The sequence below is a fragment of the Plectrocnemia conspersa genome, unplaced genomic scaffold (genome assembly GCF_051122295.1).
Source record: "Plectrocnemia conspersa isolate PC_06_02 unplaced genomic scaffold, ASM5112229v1 ptg000008l, whole genome shotgun sequence".
NCBI lineage: Eukaryota > Metazoa > Arthropoda > Insecta > Trichoptera > Polycentropodidae > Plectrocnemia > Plectrocnemia conspersa.
In genome coordinates this window covers 12,962,391-12,984,144 of record NW_028277172.1, presented here as the reverse complement: position 1 = coordinate 12,984,144, position 21,754 = coordinate 12,962,391, and the positions used below count along the sequence as shown (strand labels likewise).

The 21,754-nt window shown below is 29.4% G+C and overlaps 3 protein-coding genes across 3 annotated transcripts; all 3 read left to right on the top strand.

Annotated features, from left to right (window-relative positions):
- The first annotated feature begins 938 nt into the window (after positions 1-938).
- Positions 939-3,204, top strand: LOC148233036 (uncharacterized). Its single transcript, XM_088190632.1, has 3 exons — positions 939-1,067; positions 1,139-2,246; positions 2,857-3,204. Exons 1-3 carry the CDS (start codon positions 1,056-1,058, stop codon positions 2,898-2,900), a joined length of 1,164 nt encoding a protein of 387 aa, XP_088046758.1. The 5' UTR covers positions 939-1,055; the 3' UTR covers positions 2,901-3,204.
- Positions 3,205-12,034: 8,830 nt separating this feature from the next.
- On the top strand, positions 12,035-15,059 carry LOC148233035 (uncharacterized). The gene is made up of 5 exons (XM_088190048.1): positions 12,035-12,113; positions 12,191-12,320; positions 12,383-12,638; positions 12,710-12,835; positions 14,575-15,059. The coding sequence occupies exons 1-5, from the start codon at positions 12,053-12,055 to the stop codon at positions 14,701-14,703; spliced, it is 702 nt and encodes a 233-aa protein (XP_088046174.1). The 5' UTR covers positions 12,035-12,052; the 3' UTR covers positions 14,704-15,059.
- Positions 15,060-17,015: 1,956 nt separating this feature from the next.
- Positions 17,016-21,226, top strand: LOC148233034 (uncharacterized). Its single transcript, XM_088190011.1, has 2 exons — positions 17,016-17,135; positions 19,534-21,226. Exon 2 carries the CDS (start codon positions 19,534-19,536, stop codon positions 21,046-21,048), a length of 1,515 nt encoding a protein of 504 aa, XP_088046137.1. The 5' UTR covers positions 17,016-17,135; the 3' UTR covers positions 21,049-21,226.
- Positions 21,227-21,754: the final 528 nt, after the last annotated feature.

Below are 21,754 nucleotides of genomic sequence, written 5' to 3'. Positions count from 1 at the left end.
AGGCATGAACTAAAAAGAAAATCCAGCACTTGAATTTCAAAATGGCTGATTTAATATTTCTATTGGATATCACTGCTCATTTTAACAAACCGAAAATCTACCTATCTGAAAATAAAAACAGTAACTTAATTTACTTTGAAACACTGTCTGAACAAAGCCACAAAAATTAGCAAAAAATATTTCATTTTTATCACAGCAATTTCATTTTAGTATATTAATAATATGTTATGATTTTTTGTGTAAAAAGTAAAGTTGTAATCGACCCATTGATAGTATGTTTACACTGTAAAAAATAAATATTTAATTATATACGCGGTATTTGATATTTTTAAGATTCAAAAGGTTAGACACCCTTGTTCTAGGTCTATTTTTTCTAATCTTATTTTGATAAAACCCAGCGACATGCATACACCCATATTATGCATACACCCGTATTACAAAATATACATACCAAAAATACTAAATTTTATTTTTAATTTATTTTTTTTTACTTTTGAAACCTTAATCTATATATATAAAATAAATTTAATTTGTACTATATATAAAAATCAATAAGAATACTTGGGCGCTATTACATAAAAAATAAACTAGTGCAATACCACACTAGCATTAAGCATAAATTTAAAAATCATTCTGACCAAAGTCTATTTAGCGATGATCGAACAACTGTTAAATGAAACTTATGACCGACGAATAATCTATTTGCGTGAATATCAGTGTCATCATAAAGACACAATAACATTTTTTGTGTCAAATTGATTCCAAAACTTTTTTACAATATTGCTTTAATTCATGAACAATTTTAAGCAAAATTGTATGTATTTACAATAGAATTATTCTTGTGCTCATACACACTTTTGAAACACATTATAAATTATTTAAATAATAATGATAAATAATACAACATCACAGATCAGCATTCTGTGGATGAAATAATACTTATCTTATCATTTTTATATTATATTATAATTGGGCTCGCTATTTATACTACACACTTCTTATCCAGCTTCCGTGATACATGCATTAAAACTTATGTAACTTACAATCAAATCAAAATGAAAAATAGTGTGAGTATCGTTAATAATATATAATGTTAACTAATGTGATATTTTAATTTTTGTATTTATAATTTTTTTAGAGTAAATACAAAGTTCTTCTTGCTTGTATAGCTCTTTGCTTAATGAGTGTTGAAAACGTATCAGCACACTGTGGTAGTACTGGATGCCAAGTAAATGCATTTCAAACTTGTACAGCTGGAATGCAATACCAGAGTGGAGTATGTATGCCACAAGTCCAAACCATATGTCCAATTCAAACCAATTTTGTTAACGGAGCCTGCCAATACAACACAGGCGCTTCAACTTGTGCGCAAGGAGCAACTTATATTAATGGTGGATGTCAAGCATCCTGTTCTGGAAACACTTTCGCCTATAGTGGTACGTGCGCCCAATGTCCATTAAACACAAATTATCAAAGTGGACAATGTGTCATGACTGTGGTAGCACCTCCAGTCCAGCCTCCAATTATTCAACCTCAACCTCCATCTCAACCAATAGTGATCACAGGAGAGAGTACTCCTACTCTAATAAATATTACTAACATAGCAAACAGCACAAACACGCACAACATCGTCACAAATGTGAACAGCACGAACATCAACAACATAAATTTAGGATCTCTCTCCCAATCTGGAGTCAATCAAAGTGAATCGAAACACGAGTGTGAAAATGAATGCTACGATGAACCGATCTACGATACTGCTCCAGTAGCTCCCAGAATCCCAGAAAGAGTACCGATATTCATACCGTCACCTCCAATGATAATTAGGCAGCCTATGCCTTATCCGGTTATGCAACCGGCACCACCACCTCCACCACCAGTGGTTGTCGAAAAGCCCGTCTACATCCAAAAAGAGGTCATGGTACCACAACCGTATCCTCAACCGGTCTACATAAGGCAAACACAACAAGTTGCTGTTCCACAACCCATTTACGTTCAACAACCAGTCCCTGTGCCACAGCCTTTTCCTGTTCCACAACCTGTTTACGTTCAACAGCCAGTTGCTGTTCCACATCCCGTTTACATTCCACAACGAGTTGCCGTTCCACAACCTATGTACGTTCAACCACAAGTCCAAAGAGTACAAATTCAACCTCAACAATATTATATTCCACAACCAGCACCAATCATTCAAGCGCAAGGATGTGGATTCCCCTTCATGAATTGCGAACAGCAAGGAGTTACTGGTGAGAAAAAATAATTTAGTACTTAATAACTACAGTTACCTATACCAGTCACTCTTTTTTGGAATTGAATTAGATTTAGATTAATTTTATGAGAAAGAATAGACAAGTTGGGGTTACTGATGAAATTGTAGAAAAAATATGTATACTTAGTAATATTAACCAACTAAAGTCAAACAAGTGCAAATAATAGTTTCACTGAACAATAAAGCAAAACTATTTTACAAAGATAATATAGTTATATTCATTAATATTGAATGTCATTAGCAGAGTTCATTGTTATCCTAAAGTATACATAAAATATGTTTTATTTGCAACATAATAAATAAGTAAATAAATAAATAAGCTATATATAATAATGGTTTGATGTACAAAAAATATTTTTATTTTTGTTTTTATTAAATCACTATAAACTTGATAAAATAATATCAATCAAATAATTTTTTTCTATAGCTTGTTTATTTTATTATAGCATGATACTTAATAATAATAAAATCATATATTTATTTTTTTAAACATAATGATATTGTGGATAACGCATTATTTAATTAAAATACAAATAAGTTTTATTACAAAAAAAAAATTAATTAATTCTTTAATCGATTATTTTCAGGTTGCTCGTATAACTGTCGGCAAAAAAGATCAATCAAGAAATAGTCGACTTCTACAATAAATATTAATTAATTGTAATGCTACTTATTAGTAAACACAAATATTTTAAAACATATGTTGTGTTTATTACTAAATAGTATAAAAATAAGTCGTTCGTATAAAAAGTATCTAAATAAGTTGACGTTATAAGGTCAAACTCAAACATCTATGAAAGATTTTTTTATACGAGTTTCGTAATATTATGTTGACAAATTCAATAAATAATAGTAGTATTCATAAAATAGCATATAGAGAATTGTGTAATATTATTATATATATTTATATAAAATATATGATTCTTTTTATAAAATTATTTAGTTGTCTGTTAAAAATACCTAACATTTAATATAAACAGATACAAACGTGGTTTATAGATAAGAGGAATAAAATGTACAATTATACAATTTATATATATATATCGAAAATATATAGTATGAAAATATTAGTTGAATACACAATATTTAAGTAAGCATGCGCTTCAGAGAAAATATTTAATATAGTTTTGATTATCCACTCTAATTAATGGGGGCACAAATAATCCGAATTGATATATTTAAATTTGTTTTAGAATACGTTTTTTATCATAAATTTTTATTATATTTCGAATGAAAATAAGATTTTTTTCTAAGCGCCATTAAATCATTATACTCTTTTCCCATTGTCATACTCATGATAAAAGTAAATGTCGTGATGTGACTAATGAAATTTTTGTTTTTTTTTCGCTTAAGTAATAAGTTCCGCATTACTCATACATTAAATCCCTAGATTATTCAAATCACGTTTGAACAACTCCATGATGTTGTCTCTATCGTCATTGTCATTGTACTTCATATTTTCTAAGAATTTGCATATTTCAAATATTTCTCTCGCCTCAGGTTCGTAAGAGTCTACTTTATGAATTTTCTCCAAGATCGAATTAGTGTATATGGCTTTCGGCTTACTATTAATTATGTGCAGCATCCATTATATAATTTTCCAGTACCTAGATGTCCTCGTTAACAACGGTTTTAAGAATGCATTATGGTATTTTCGTTTCATTGATAAAATTATTCCCTATTCCAGTGATGGCAAACCTCAGTATTTCAAAATTTTGAAAAAAACTAGCTTAACTCGAGTGCCATGTCACTTTTAGAAATATCCATAATTTTGTGATATTTGCAGCCGTAAAAAAAATGAAAAAAAAATTACATTATTGTTACATTTATTAATTAAAAATACCACACAAATATCTCTTTACACTAGTGATTTTTCTGCTGCTAAATTGTGTTTGCTCTATCTTATCCATCAGTTGGTTTCTTTTATTATTCTTAATATAATTTAACGTCGAGAATTAGGTTACATAAAAGTACACAGAGGAGAAAATACTGAGTTAAGCAATCACTAGATTACTTAACTCAGTATTTTTATAAAACACGGATAATCCGTGTTCATATAATTAAGAGTAAATCGTATTTTTTCAATGAACGAATATTCCAAAAATAATTAATTTAACATACGTTGAAAAAGTTTATTTAAAATATTTGTCTCTTATGCACGTATAAAAAACGGCATTTCAGCGTCATAGCGTTAATAAAGTTAAATTATATGAACCGGACCAGCTACTCATAATTTACATTAAACAGCTAAATGTGCAATGTCAGCGAGTCGGCTAGTGCGGAATTCCTGGCTATAACAGACATCAGAATAAGACACGATCGTGATTCTCGAAGACGTTCCAGAACCCATAACTGGAATTTCCTTAGAATAGTTTTATTTCTGACAGAACTCTTTAGTAGCTTAAAGAAATGCTTAGCGACACATACTTTCTGCGAGGACTCAGTGAATCGTATCCCAACGTTCATAAAATAAAGACAGGGATACAAGAACGGATAATAACTTAATACCCTTTTATAAATGTATGTTAAGAACCTTATCTCAACTTTTTTGATTAAAAAAGAGTACTTGTTTAATCATGAGTTCCAAAAATTAGATCTCAATTCAAAAATTCTTCCAAATAACTGAAATGCGTTTTTCATAACAAAATCTTTAAAAAAAATGCAGACGTCGTTTACTTGTAGATTTGGTACTTGGTTTGTTTAAATACATGTATGTATGTTATATCGCCTAATTTTAAAATAAGTAAGTACTTGGTTTATGTCATTGGTTAAAAGTTTTTTTGTTACATATAATACTAATATGGTATTCTTATATCATATTTTTATATCATAAGTAGAATTAATCAATTAAAATAATCCACTGCCTACTCAAGGTTTCTAAATCTCCTTCAACAACTACGCTCCTAGAATAGTGTACAACGTATTACGAGTCTACTACATATCTATGATGTGCTTATTGACAGCTTAATCTGATTTAATTTTTTATAATAATGGTAATCAATCATTATTACCATCAATATAATCAATATCATTAATACTAATAATATGACTGTACATTAAATCGTAAATTTGAATTATATAATACATAATACATAATGTACATATTTTCAGTATATTAATAGCAACTAATTGTGAATACCTATGGCTCGACCCTTTAATTATTACTCTGATATTATCAATAAACAGCACTATTAAGATTTTCTCTTAGAATCACAGTCATTCATTGTGAATAAGTTAATTTGAACAACAATCGATAAAAATGTGGTTTTAGCGGTCAGATTATTCAGTGCATAAAAATGTTAGATACTCAGAACGATGATTCAGATTAATGTGTTGTTTTCTGTTTATTTTTTTTCCACCCCACTTTATTATAATGGGAAACATGAAGCAATATATCATAAGTAAATGTTATAATTTGGGCGTTTTATATCATACGATAGAATCGTCTTAAATTGAACGAGTGTCACGCCACGTCACGCTAGACCGCTCCCCGCTCTATTTTTTTCGTGTTTTCGTTAACAACTTCATTAATTTTGTAATAAATTCGTTGAAACAATGGACCCCTTCCCGGTTTTGTTAACAAGCACGCGAACAAGCTGCTCCATTGCAACTGCTCGACGAAAAAACGTAAAAAAATATGAACCAAGTAAAAAAATTCTTTAGCTATTGCTGCATGCATCATAATACACAAGTTTAAATATGTTTATATGTTTTAGGTATAAATGATTTATAAATAAATAACCTTTAAATTTATAATAAAATAAAAATTAGGGAATAAAAATGATCTGTTCCTGAAAAATAGTTTTAAATACTTTAAAAGCTTTAATTAAAGTTAATACCGCAAAATATTTACAAATATAATAAAAATTCGTGCGTTTGTATTTGTAATGTTAAACTATATGTGCTCTATAAACAGGTATTTGGGTCCGAAGTAGAGTAACAGAAAAATTGCTGAAGTAGTGTGACACAAAGAGCTAATGATGGTGTTTCTCCAAAAGCGCAATTGTGTGTGTGTGTCGACCCTTTTATACGCTCCTTGCAAACAGCTTGAAAGTATGAGGAGTTGGGTGATATATTAGTACCAGATAACTTGCACGAAATAGACAAGATTCTCTTTTTTTTTTTAATTTCAAGTTCGAATATCGTAATTAATAATTAAATTTAGCTATTTGGTGCATTTATTAATTATAAATTAAAATAATACATGGCATTGTTTTATAGAATCAGTCAGATTTTATTCTGCTTTATTACTACTTATAAGTGTTTACCCCATTGTAGCGCACTGGACTAACGCCTGTCATATTGCAATGAAATATTTACAACAATAAAAAAATGTGGAGGTTCCAACCACTTGCAGCAATAATTAGAGGTCATTCTAACGACCATTGCATACAAATAAAAATATATGTCATCACGTCTCAAAATTAAAGTCTAACAATGAAATAGAAAGCTTGGAACGAAATAATTGCGTTATTAAATGTTAATATTTCTTGGACCACCAGTTAGATACATATATCCCAAGACGTTAACCACTCATAACTACCCTAAGTACTGTAAAAACTACTCTTTCGTTTAAAAAAGACGCGCGATAGACAATTCGTTTCACTATGCGAAAACAGGGTTGCTGTCATTCACTCTCTTTGGCAACAATCAACTGAAAGTTTCATTTTTGCGTAAACATATTTCGTGGGTGAATCTAAGAAAATATGCAATTGGTCCGCCAACATCCTCACCTGCGATTCGCCAGAATTGTCTTAAAACAGCAATATGAAAAATGTGACATCGGATCATCCAATATCATCACAAAATATCATAGCCGACGATAATTAAACTTGACACTCTCACAAAGACGAAATGAAAATAAACTTCATATCCTATAGCCTTAAAATCTAAATAAAATATAATCAAATTCCGTTTATTTAATGTACGCCATTATAAATGCACTAAGGGAGCGTGAGTACAACAATCGAATTCTTCCAAATCGTCACATTCATCGACATAACAAGAAAGCACTTGTGTGGCAAGTTGTACTAGAGTCGCAAAATTGATAACATTTTATTTATGTTTTTATCGCGTAGATGCTACAAGTATTTTTTTATGATCGCTGGGTGTTCCAGACAATTTAGCTCTAGACAAAAATATAAAAATAATGAGATACTTATTATTTGTTAACTATAAGAAATATTTATTTATTGTTTGTTCTCGTATCCAAAACATCGCAGATTAACCCTCTACATCCATAATCTGATAATCGCACTTGAAGTGGGTGATATACGCATTTTTTCACCCCCGACAATAAAACGCTTTTGTTCGTGATATCACAATGAACGTCATTAGGTGGCTGATGGTTATTGTGTAGCCATCCCTCAGAAATTTTGATAAAAGCTTTGGACTTAACAAGTATTTCGAGTTAAACACAGTATGAGGTAAATGTTGTAATGGGATATTCATGTCGTGGGGCTGGACAACAGTACGTCACACATTATTACGCATAAAATATGAGTTTCTAAAAAATTGATGCTAAGTGGTAAATTAATCAAAATTATGGAAGTAAAAATAAAAAAATAATGAATTATTCTAATGTAAAAAATAGGTTTTATGCAAAAAAAATGATGACGTAAGTTATTAATGAATACTACTAATGATAAAATAAAACTTTACACTTCCGTAAGATTATGACAGTTTTCCTAAAATATAATTTATTTTAAAATATTTTATGTAAGATTAGATAATAAATAGTACGCCTTACCCTTTTAAAAATCACGCGATGAAAACTGATATTTAGCTGTTAACATTCAATTTGTATTAATATTTTTTATCATCATATAAATAATATAATGTGGTAAAAATCGATAATAAAACTTCAATGTCGTGGATTAAAATCTACATGAATTTAAGATTTATATAAATCATGAGTATTTAATACTTTTCAATATAATATTTATAATTAATAACTGACTTTAAATTAAAATATTTAAAAATTGTTGCCACGTATGTACATATGTATATGTTGTATAATGGACGAGTTTTATTTTTAGTGATATAAATATAAGTTTAAATCTAATTCTTTGAATTCACAATTATGGTGTTAATTATCCTTCGATTATTACATTAATTATAAAAATAATAATAATTTACAAATTATAATAATAATATTATTTACATTAATTATAATAATATAAGCAAAATAATAAGCATTATGATAATTTTGATAAATCAGATTATCATTTCTAGATATTCACAACCTTTCGTATAAATATCGAAAGTTGATAACGACAATGTTATACAAAGTCAAAATTTAAACAAGCAATAATAAATATTAAATTATTATTATACTCAAATATACTATAATTCACAATGTCCTTTTTTCATCACGTATAAAGCAACGAGAAACTATATTATAAACCATTACCTACTAAGCCGACATTATTTTCATGTCATTTTCAGTCTTTATTCTATTTTTTGTTTATATGTAAGTTTTTTTTATAGTACGTTGTAAACGCACAGCAATGGTTTCAAGACGATACGAGCTGTACTAACTGTAAAAGTACAAGTTCACACTCAGAAATATCATTGATAAATATTAAGAAAGGCCCTAATTGGGTTCCTTAAAGCACGCCAGCGGAAATTATTCTCGATGATTTCATCATTCAAAAATTTTATTTTATTAAGATATGATTTTATTACTTGGAATATTTAACTATATAATACAACAAATTCTTTTTGAAAGTGGTGTATTACGAAATTTGCCTTCAATGTGATCATTTGAAAGAGCACACGAAACTTCCTTGCTTACTTAAAAATTGAAGCCACGATGGTCACGAAGCATAGCACCGAGGGACTAATTTATAAAAAGAAAATGATGATCAAATGTGCTTCCGTTCTTCTTGCTCTTAAATCAGCGATATCTACGTCCCATCTTGTATTGTTTGTAATCAGAAGAGCGCAAGTCCGCTACGAATGTAGGCGAGCGTCACGTATCACATCGCATGATGGATACCAGGTTCAAAGTCAATCTTTGAAAGAAGCGACGAAAGATGAGAGGGAAGAGCAAAGCGGGCGTCCCTTTCGGCAAATTGCTTAATCACACTCGGCGTGATGAAGGAATTACAGGCGGCCATTGGCCGCACCACAACCATTGTTCCGACGCCGTGGCCATTTCTCACCGCTCAAATTATACCTTTCGTGTCGGCCTACGTGAACGAGCCGACTGGCGCTGGCAGGTCTGGCAAGTGGTGACGAAAAAATAAAATCTTATATTTTTTTTTCATGCGTGAGAAACTCACTTTTTTGTATTATACTAATATTCCAAATAGCTACTTTCCCCCTTTTTTATACGACATCATGTCATATAGAATAGCGTAGTTCTTAACGTCTCAGAATAGTAAATCTGAGGTTGCAGGTTCGAGCCCCGGCAACGGCACTAAAATTTTTATTTATAAAAATTCTCTAATAATAATTTAAAAAACCAGCCTCAGCTGCAATGACATCATCCTTATAAATTCTATAGCACATAATAATTTAAAAACTTTTTTTATTTTTTTAATAACTAAGTAATTTGCTCCTAATTGCACTTACATTAAAAAACCTACGAAATATGTTATCATGTTTTAAGAGAAAATAATATTTTTGTGCAATCGAATGACTTAAAATATTATAATTGTTTTTTAATCTTTTATTATTTTTAACATAGATTTATTTATCTAATATATATGAAACGTAATACTCTAATTTAAAAAATGAAACATACATATACAGCATTGTACATATGGATTGAATATACAGTGCGTTCATTGAGCCTGCTGTAATCGCTTGGTTTTATTAAAAAGTTAGACTTCCAACTATTTTTCGATATTTGTTTCATAAATTCACATGAAATGGTCACTAGAAAACTGCTAACATTTTATAAAATTTGAAATAAATATATATTAAATACTCGTCACTTCTTTCCCTTACCATCCGAGGTATATACAACTCGCAATTTTATTATTAAGACATTATCTCTCCGAGTAACATATACAGGATCAATCAAAAAGCACAAAAGGAATTTCAATTATGGAACATGTTAAAATATTCGAATAGTATATTGAGAGTGCTCAATTATTATCGTATATATTTATAACTATATTGTGATTTTTCATGTACCGTATAATTCACACCAATTTCAATGAAATCTGATTACCGCCGATTATTCTTAAATAGATTATTATTTCAATAAGATAATAATAAAATATATTGTAAATATTTTTCATTTATTAAAATAAATACAATAAATTAATATATTATTATACAAACATACAGTAGCATATTTGTGAATATCCTGCTGATGTGAATGGGAAAAAGCACTTTATATTAACTAGTGGTCATCAATCATATTTTTTATTATTATAAAACACATCCATCACACATTATTAAATAACTGATATTGAGACCCGTTGTACTGTAAAATTAACGAAGGGAATTCATAAATTATTAATTAACTGGTAGACCTTTAATTACCAGTATTACATTAAAATCATACTGCAATCTATGCGCAGCTCAAGTCACTAAAAACTCCATGGAATGTTTGTCAGACAATCAATGTTGTTACTTCACAAAGGTGAAATAAGACAATCTCAATAAAAAGAAGTGTAATATGACCATTTATCTTAACGCCTGCAGCGATAAACATGTTTTTTCTCCGTTTATATTTTTTTTGTATATTTCCATATATAATTTTATCTCGACCTCAGTCTACCTTGTTACATTGTGATGATTTTTATTGTGGTTAAAGTTGTTACTTCACAGGTAAAAACCGCAAAAGCGCCCGCGGCTAAAGCGAGGTCTAAATCAAACGTTAATAAGGTAATCAAGATATTCGTCGCTTGTACAAAATAACATTATTATGGCGTAATAAAGTTGTAGCAGTAAACGTTGTTAACGTTGATTGCATATTTAATAAGGTAAAAATATACAGCGTAGGTATACGGGATGCTTTACAAAATACTGTGTTATTATATTAGCAAAGAGGATCAATAAAAAAACAGACACGGATATTTTATTTAACATTTATGATATATAATGGGACAACAAAGTTTGAGTAACCATTTGAAGACAACAGCATCATCCATGATTGATATTTGAATAAAAGAGAATAGCCTATTTAAGAAGCAAAAAATACTAAATAAACAATAAAAACGAATTATTAATATTTTTCAATATAAAAATACGAAAATTGATTACATAAAAATACGAAAAAAATCGCGTTGAAATGTCAACAGTTTAAGCGCTGGCATTATTTGAACCAAATTCTGTTAAAATCACTGCACATTTTTTTTAAATTGATTCTTGCGATTACTTCAGTTAAATTAATTTTAAATTATATAGTAAATGAATAGCTTTTAAGAAAAATCATAAAATTGCTCTTTCAAGTAACTAACGATAGAATAAGATTTGCTACCATTTTATGTATAGGTAGTTAGTTGATTTTGGCGACTACTGATCTTCATGAATGAAAGTTATCATTTTGAAAAAAAATATTTAAAATTTTAAAATAATTATCTAAATACCCAATAACCTTAACCTTTATACATACATATATTATTAAATAATCACTATAATGATGGTCAGAATTGTATTAAATAAATTAATTTAATTTAAAAAATTGACAATCTATTTCACGATTCAATGACTTAATTATTGAAAAAAATCACAATAGGAATAGATACAAAAAAAATGATAATAATGATTATAAATTTATTTTGTCAGTAGTATTATTCATCTAGACAGCACACAAATCGCACCATGAATAACGCATTGTTTTTATATATATCCGTAATCTGTATTTGGAATTGCAATGCAATTGGTCTGTATTATTTATGATAATAAATAAATGGTAAGATATACATACATTAATATTTTTCATATTTATTTTTGTAATAGATACCATCACCAATACCATACTTGACAATCCCAATAAGTACATGGAAGATGTTCTTCAAACATTTCTTTACGATTTAGAAGAAACGGGGCTTTCCAAGATACGCATGAAGGATTTCGTATATAAAATAAAGTATAGTACAATACAATATTTAATTATTACTTTTTAAAAACTAATAAATTGGTATTTTTTAGTGAAACTCTGTATGGTTTCGAGGTTTTGGGTGACCTACACTATCATCACGGTTTCGTTGTCGGTTTCAAAAGTGCCTACATCAAAACTTCGTCCACTAACGAGTTTTTATCAGACCAAAAATTAATCGCTTCCGTTTTCACCAAGCTGATGCTAGACGGAATCACATTTGTGTATGATGTAGAAGCTGAGTTGAAGAGTGGTAAAGTGAAGACTTCTGGCACATACGAAATCAAACTCACAGAATGGGATATAAGGGTATTAATTATTTAATACAATAATCACATTATTCTATTGTATTGTTTTATCAGATTTATTGCTCATCTTAGATAACGAAAAATCTCAGCAACGATGTAATCAGTGTCGATGTGGATATGATTAGTTTACAACCCGACTCAAAATATAGGATGAGATTTTTGCCCAAAAACGACATTACAGTTGTATTTGCAAGAACGGTAAGTGTAATAATATTAGAACAGTCCATAAATTCGTAGTTATTTTTAAGACATTTCGAAACAACACAAATAAGTTATTGTAATCCATTTATTAACAATAGTCAAAAAAGGACTTAGAATTATCTTTTTGCAATAAATATATATTAATATAATAAGTCTAAATTAATAAAATAAAAGTTATAGCTGTAAATTGAAATCAACACGTTGTATAGTGTTTGCCTTGAGATTAATGTGTAATTCGTTCGGTGTATATTTGTTCATCTTAACCACTGGATGATGGCATCTAAATATCGAAAAAACCAGCAGTCTTTCTGTCACAGATTTTCAAATTTTTCTCATTTAAGTTAAAATTTTAGATTTTTTCTTTTAAAATTAGTTTTCAATAATAAAATATACATAGACGAATCTACAGAGCCAAACATGAGAATACATTTATAGCAAGAATATTTGGCTTACATTATATTCATTAACCATAGAAAATTGTTGTTAATATGTTATTAACTTACTAGTCATACATATTCAAGCAACACATTCAATGGTCAAGTATCAGGTTATTACATATGAAGTGGCCGATTTTTAGTAAAATATAAAACCCTATATTTGTACATACTTTATCGAAATATTTTTTATTTATAGATATATATATATACTCTTTGCAAAAGATTTTACAATAAATGTATCTTTTATCTTTAAAAAAATCTATATTTTTAGATGTTGTTATGTCATTAGGGTCATTTATAATATCACTCTGATTTTTCAATTTAAAGTTGCGAAGAAATAAGTCTAAATGTTTTAAAAGATTATAATCCTAGGAAAAAGTTCAAAGGAACATTAAAAGAGCATCATGGCTCCATGTTTGTTTATTAACATAAGTTGTTTTATGATTCAATTTTATGCATAGTTTTATTTTCCCTAGAATATGATTATGCTGTAATAATCTGGCATGGCTTACAAAACGATCGATAAATAATTACCCCAAAATAGCACCATGCTCCCAAATATTTCTGAGAAGTAATAAAGAACAAGGTTCGAAATTTTATTTGTTTTGCGTTTCCATCAGTTCATGCAGTATCCATGTCATGAAATGATGCTCGAATAATTGTTTGTGGGTTGTCTATAACAGCGATTCTCACTATTTTTCATCAACAGTATTTTACGGGCCTCATTTTCAAGGTTTATATCGCCAGTCAAAGATTTCTTGATCTAACTCTTTACACTACTTTGACTAATAGTACTCTCACTAAATTCCGAATTGGTACTTCTTGTGTCCTAGGCGTTTTGTGTTTCAGTTTTAATTCCCACAAAAAAGGACACGTAAATATTTTGCCGACACCATAATCCATAGCAGCGCAAAAAAACAGCCTGACTGTAAATAATAAAAATAAAGAACATAACACCCCTTATTGAAATAAATGAAAAATATAATTATTTATTACGAACGTCTTGTTTCAATCATAGTCCGTTTCCGACTGATAAAAAATCAACCTCTGAATTGCTATATATGTCAGAATATACATACATATGTATGTATGTATTTGCCAAATTTATTTTAAAATATTTTATCCTTAACACGGAATGATTATATTTACACTTAATTTTAATAGTAATTTATACTTTACTGACTTAAATTAAACTTGTGTGCTCGTATGGTGTAAATACGCATTTATGGACCAACCGATATATGTATAACATTAAATGTAAGCTTAAATTTATTAATTAATTGTATATTCTATTTTCAGTTCAATACCCTAATCCCTGATGTTTCTAACGGTGTTAGAGAATGGAGTATATACATGAAGAAATTGATAGAAATTGTAGCTCGGGAAAAGGTTAAATTTCCAGAAATAATATTGGATCGGTGGGCATAATACACTAAATATAGAAATATTTTTTCAATGTGTGCTATTCGTATGAATGTAGTATTATTACTCAACTCGCCGTAAATGTTATCATAATCAAACATTATAATCGCAATAAATGTTACAAAGTTTCTTATCAAAAATATATTTTATATTTATTTATATTGTATACTTCGAAGAATTGTAAAATTGACACAATAAACTACAATTTATTGCATAACGCGATCCGCATAGTCCATCCACTTGAGATAAAGTTTTTGAATTTACTCAAGATAAACTAAAAAATTTGGTCGAGTTATTATTATATCTATGGACAGCTCACGGTGAAAAAACATGTTTAAACTTATACTTAGCACAGAAGCTAACTGATTATTTACCGATTATGTATTGTGTAAGATATCTTGTGTGTATTAAAAACATAAAAATAAGATTTTCTCTGATTTTATTTTACTATTATTGTATTATTATTTTTTAATAAAATATTTTTGTTTATAAATTGTAGAATGCCTTTATTATTATTAAATTTATGTTAAAAGTCTTCTAAATTTAACTGAAATATTTTTAATTTTTTCATAAATTTACTCCTTGCATTATCTTTTAAACAATCATATAAACAGCTAGATTTTTATCTAATATTTGCTTTTACAAAGTCAATGTCCCGCTCATGCAGTACTTTGCTTAAAATATGTCTAGTATAAATTGTATTAAATTCTAAATATATTATAACCTTGATAGTTAAATAAATAAACAAACATATTATGTGATCAACCTGATTTTAATATATATTTTTTATTTATTAATATTCAATAACTACTAATATTTGTGAAAGCATTTCTTGAGATTTTTAAATCAAGCTATTTTATTGCACTTAAATACAAGATTAAATGTAATAATAATAAATGACATGATACATCATTTTAGTAATTGTAAATTCAATATAAAAATCTATAGATGCTGCTTTATTTTTTACTGTGTAATTTTTCTTTATATCTTATAATGGATACCAAGCCGCATTTTTGTATTTTCAATAAAATCAATAATGTTAAACTGAAAAAAATAACAAGAAATGATAATTTTCAGGATAGACCGTTAATAATTCGTGCTATTTTATTGCTGCATCATAAAGTGGTAAGTGGTAACGCTGTATAAAGCAAATAAAAAGACATTAAAGTAAAATGTATTTCAAGTTTTTTTCACCAAGGTCATTTCATTACCGTAGTTTTTGCTGCAGCTGTTTGAAAAAAGTGCCAGCTAGAAATTATGCAGCAAAATAAAACTTAATTCGAATTAACTGGTACTGGTTTGGTAATTGTTTACTACCAATATTTCGCTAAAAAATTATTAAGCCTTGCTCTCTAAAATATTTAAAGTTGCTGTATAGCATCAATAGAATAAACTAATACGTTTGTCATGTGACATAGAAGGGATGAGTAGACCGATGGCTTGAATCAATCCTCGAAAGACCTTAATAAAATTACTTTATTTTGAACATGTAGTATCTATGAACAGCTTACGGTAAAAAACTTATACTTCGAATAGATAAAAGTAATTAATGCTATAATAAATCACCTAACACTGACTTAATTTATATTCTAAGAATCATCGCTAATACCGCAAAAGCTGCTGATATTCTCTAACTAATAAACGAATTCCACTGACGATTGACCTTTATGCTGTGGATAAAATCTGGTTTCAGAGCTTTTATAAAATCAGAGACCCTTAAAGTAAACTACGCCGTGTACTCCATCCATAAAAAACTTTTCCTCCGTGACTGAAGATATAAAATTTATTCGGTTGCTTCGAATCCCACACTCTTCATTTTCTTGTATCACACAGCGTCACTCATGTCATGGAATTAAAACCTAAGGGTAGTGTGACAAATAAGTTTAAGACCCGCAGCATTTAATTCGATATATACTTCCATAGGTAATTAAGATAATAGAATATCGACTGACTATTGTGTAATAGATTATGAATTTGAAAGATCAAAACAATAACCTTGTTAGTTTTTTATTACGTTAAATCCAAAAGCAAGGAATCATATATAGTTACATTTTAATTATTACTATGAAAAAAGCATGATGTAATTATTTATACCCTTGACTTTTCGCGTCATTGTATATTTATTATTCCTTTTATCTTGAAAGAAATTAAAATCTTTTTTATCGCTTTTTATTTGATTAATTTTAACGATGTGTTGCCGAAATTTTATCTACTATTTGCATTTGCCAAGTCAACGTCCGTTCCCAACTTAACCATCACACACATGTGCGGAACGTATTAAAAAACCGTTACAAAAAATGTCATTTAATCTAAGTTTCAATGGTTACATACGTGCCAAAAGTGTTAAGATAAGAGTTATGATCGATTAACATTGTTAAAACCGTTGCCATTCACGCGGGACAAGACACGACTAACTACTCGTGTCTTACCAATAAAAGGTGAGTATGTTCAGTTTCAAACGAAAAGTAGTAGTGAAACGGGCATAGTGTTCATTAAATAATCAATTAAAAATTTATTAAACATAAAAAACTAAATAAACTTTTACAGCTATTCAGGGTTTACTTGAACTATTCAACTAAACTTAGTATTTAATTTTATAAATCATATTTCAAAGTTAAAAACAATTTACAAATCCATTTATTACAATATTTCATTTTAATAATTGTGAGTGTAAGTATGAATTAATGTTTTTTTTGTTAAACAATATAAGTAACATGTCTGCATAATTATCAATATAGTTTGGTAATAATATTTATTTATAATTAAATTATAAAATTGTTAGGAATAAAATTATCTTCAGAATATCTAATTACTATATTATGAACGGTAAAATTACGACATTAATATGGCAATAAATTCATTTAATTAGTTATTTTCAGACTTCTGTGACTATAATAAATTAAAGTACAAAAATACGAACATTGATTTGTAATCATAAATATAATTTCGGGTAATTGAAACATTTTTAATAATAACGTATTTAAAATTTTAGGTGATGTCGCTTTTATTCCATAAAAACTATCTTGATATAACAAAAATATGTTTTTAAAATATACATTAACTGTATAATTTGTGGATCAAAGACTAAGCAACTGTTTATGTTTGATTGAATAATTTTAATGAATTATTTTCTTAGATGGATTACATTTCAAACTTTTTTTTTATAAACTGAAAGTTTAATTTATGTGATAAATCAATATGAAACATTTTTCCGGTCTACGGACAAAATATAAGTTATTTATTCACTGAAAAATAAAATTATAGGGCATCTGAGCAATATTATTATTTTTTAGATTTTTAATAATTTTAATAATTGATCAAAATTAATACAAACCACAAACTTTTTTCAAGTCATTATTTAAATCAAAAAATATATGCCTAATATATGTGGAAATGTATGTATTGTGTACACACTTGAGTCCTTTGTCTGAACGACGCGGCAACACAGTGTGCTCTATCTTTAATTAACGTTAATTATGTATTAAACGTTAATCACGTATCAATAATTTAAAAGTTCTGAATATAAGTTAAGCTACACTTAATTTGTAATAAATGTGCTCTATTCGATTATATGTCTAGATTTTCACCGAAAATTATAATTAAACCGTTACTAAATCCACATTTGTCCATCTACTAGAATATCCTCTGTTCATCTGAATATTTTTGTAACACTATGATTGTATTTTAACAGTCGCATTAATTTAATAAATTATTTTATACTTTTCCCTGTGTATAAAAATGTAGGATTAGAAACATTTTATACATTTATAATACACTGTAAAGATCGCGCATATCATTACAAATCAAACCAATTGTTATTTATTTTAAAATTGTACATGTGTGTATATTGAGGGACATTAAAAAGTTAAGATTTTATATGCAAGAAACCTAAAAAAATTAGTATTGACTAATAATTATTTTAGACTCGCTTAATGTATTTTTCAATAGTCACTAAAAATGAGCCTAGAGATGATTTATTGAATTTAACGTAAGACAGTTGTTAGTTTTAACCAGCACGATAAACCAAGAGTATAAGTCTTTTACTAATACATGAAAGACATGAAAGTCAAATCTCATATGGACCCTAGTGTCTTTCAATTTTCTATCGCGATAATTACACAATTAAAATTCCGATCAAAAATCAAAGATTAATTTATCCTATCTTCTCTTAATCTCACAAACAAATATCGTAATTAATAATTAAAATAAAATAAGACTAGGTCGTAATAATAGTTTATAATAATTAAAATTCTGTTAATCACTGATTTACAGACTTTTATTTGTTGTTTTTAATTGTGTTGCTCCCGTTGTAACGCATTGGGCTAACGCCTGTCACGTTACATCGGAAGAGTTGAATAAATTAATAAAAGTTTCACGCATGCTCTTTTTTTTACATCGAACGGGCGTAGAGCTATCGCAAACCCCAAAATTCAAGACTGTAATTCACTGATAGTTCGAATTCGAATCAGTGCATCGGTGACAATAGATAGTATTCTCTTCTTAAAAAAGAGAAACTCCTTTCGCATAAAAGTAATGCATCATGGAACGAACCACACACTAGGTGAAATTAGTAATTGACCCTGCCATTTTAAACACATTTCACGCACAACTGAAGTCTGTTTTTCTCTGTCACGTCACGCGAATCTTAACGGAAATCATTCTAAACTTTTATATTGACTTTCCTTGTTTATTCTTAATATCCCTCGTATGTGCACCTTGTATAAATAATATATTGTTGGTTATATTAAGTAGGCTTTTACGTTATAAAACTTTTATATGCGTACTATACTAGCAATTTTATATGTTTGTTAAATATTTTTATTTTTATAATTTCAGATGAGGTACCTCATATTTTTTGCGCTTATATTCTACTTATCATCACAACACGCAAAAGCCAATCAGTCTGACTTGTGCGAAAATGGAACCATAAAATGCTTCCAAACAGAATACAAAGCTTATGTCAAATGCGTCGAAAAACAAAGAAAGAAGAGAGAGACATGCAACTTTACAGAATCTGTTGCTCCGATGGTCGTTCAAGCTATACCTGTAGTACAGCAACAAGCTCCATGCACTGGTCAAAGTTGCACCTACATCGACACTTGCAACGGAGTCAACTGTCAACAACCTGTAATTAACAACTGCGTAAATAATTGCGCTTCAGCCTGTAGTGGTGTCACTTGTCAAGATAGATGTCAGCGCTCTTGTAGCATTCAACAAATTTCTGTGGCACAACCAATAGTTCAGCAACCTATCATTCAACAAATTCCTCAAGCTGTACCAAGCTTTCATGCAGCTTCGCCCAACGTGACTACCATCATCAAGCTCACAAACATAGTTAACAACACCAACATAGTCAACGTCACAACCAGCATCAACAACACCAACGTCAACAACTTGGATCTAGGATCAAACGCAACCGCTCTAGGTGGACAACACCAATGTTGCACTGTAGTTCAACCTAAGGTTTGCCACAAAGTCAACGGAACTTCGAACTACAAGTGCATTCATCGAAGGCACCACACTTGCGGAAACCAATGCGGATCTCACACCTTACACGCTCAAGTAAGACAACCCTGCAATGGACCAGTCGAAACTTGCACGCCGAAAGTAACTTACATACCCCAGCCGTCTCCGAGCTGCTCCTATACACCACAGTGGCCTTACGTTTCGTGTGGAAACACACAAACACCCGACTGCGCTGGATGCTACGACCATTACGGTTATGGCTACGAAAACTATTACAAAGGAAACAATCCCAGTTGCACGGGATGCTATGACGATGGATATAGTCCAGGATCTTTATACAGGCAAGGTCCGTTCTACAGACAAGGATATTACCACACTCCACCATGCTACTTGACCGGAACCTGTGAAGGACAACAGACTGCCTCAGAAACGGCGCCTGAAACTAACCCATCTTATTTCGAAAACGATTTAGTAGACCCATCGCTCGGTAATCCTTCATACTCTCCATACTCGCCATATGCTCAATACGGCATGGCACCCTACGTGCCACCACAACAAATGTATTATCAACCACCACCACCACCACCACCACCACCACAAATGTACAATTATCCTGCTTACGGCTATGCACCCCAATATCCTTACGCTTATCCATATTCCTATCCACCCCCATACGCTTATCGTCCAAACTATTACCCAGGATACAATCAACCAGAAAAGGTATTGCTAAATGACACAACCAAAATAAGCCAAGATGAGAACGCAATCATACCAGACACGTTTATCGATACGTATTCGCCAAGTTTCATAACTTCTAATCCATGGTTGAGACCAGCCGCTCCATCTGCCAAAGGCAAGGCGAGCGAAGAAAAGAAAAAGAAATAAACACCTGTCTTTTTAAATTTTATAATATTTTTTAAACTATCTTAACTAATACTTGTATCAGTTAATTATTTTGAATATTTTTTAACTGTAAGAATCGAAAAATAATATTGATATATTAACAGATCGTATAACATGTAAAACTATGTGTATGATTTTGTAATAAAATATTTTTTTGAAATCGTTCGAATATTTATTTATATGAATATTTATCATCTTGCTTTCATTTTGCATCTATAGTATTGTTTGTATATTCGCTCAATGTTTTGCGTTTGACCATCATTATTTTGAATACAATAAACTACATATGATTCCATGATGTAAATCAATAAATACTATACTAAAGTTATTTTTCAAAGATTTTTTTGTATATGTACTTATTAAATAAATAATATGAAAATTATACAAAAATAATATTTATTTTAAATATTGCTATTGATTTTTTGATCATTGAAATGATAAAATGGCTTCTGTTAAAGTTGATACATAATTTTTTGCCAGTTAAGCAGGTTTTTATTTGAGAGCATGCGATCACCATGCCCTTATCTTTCATTCACCCCCCGCTTCTGATATATACATATATCCATATATCTGTGTATGTATACAGCCTTGGCCATAATAATGAGGCACTCCTTAAAATGGTGTGATATTCTTTATAAGTGCATAGCGTTACCATACACTACCTGGGAAATATTTTAGCAGGTAGTTT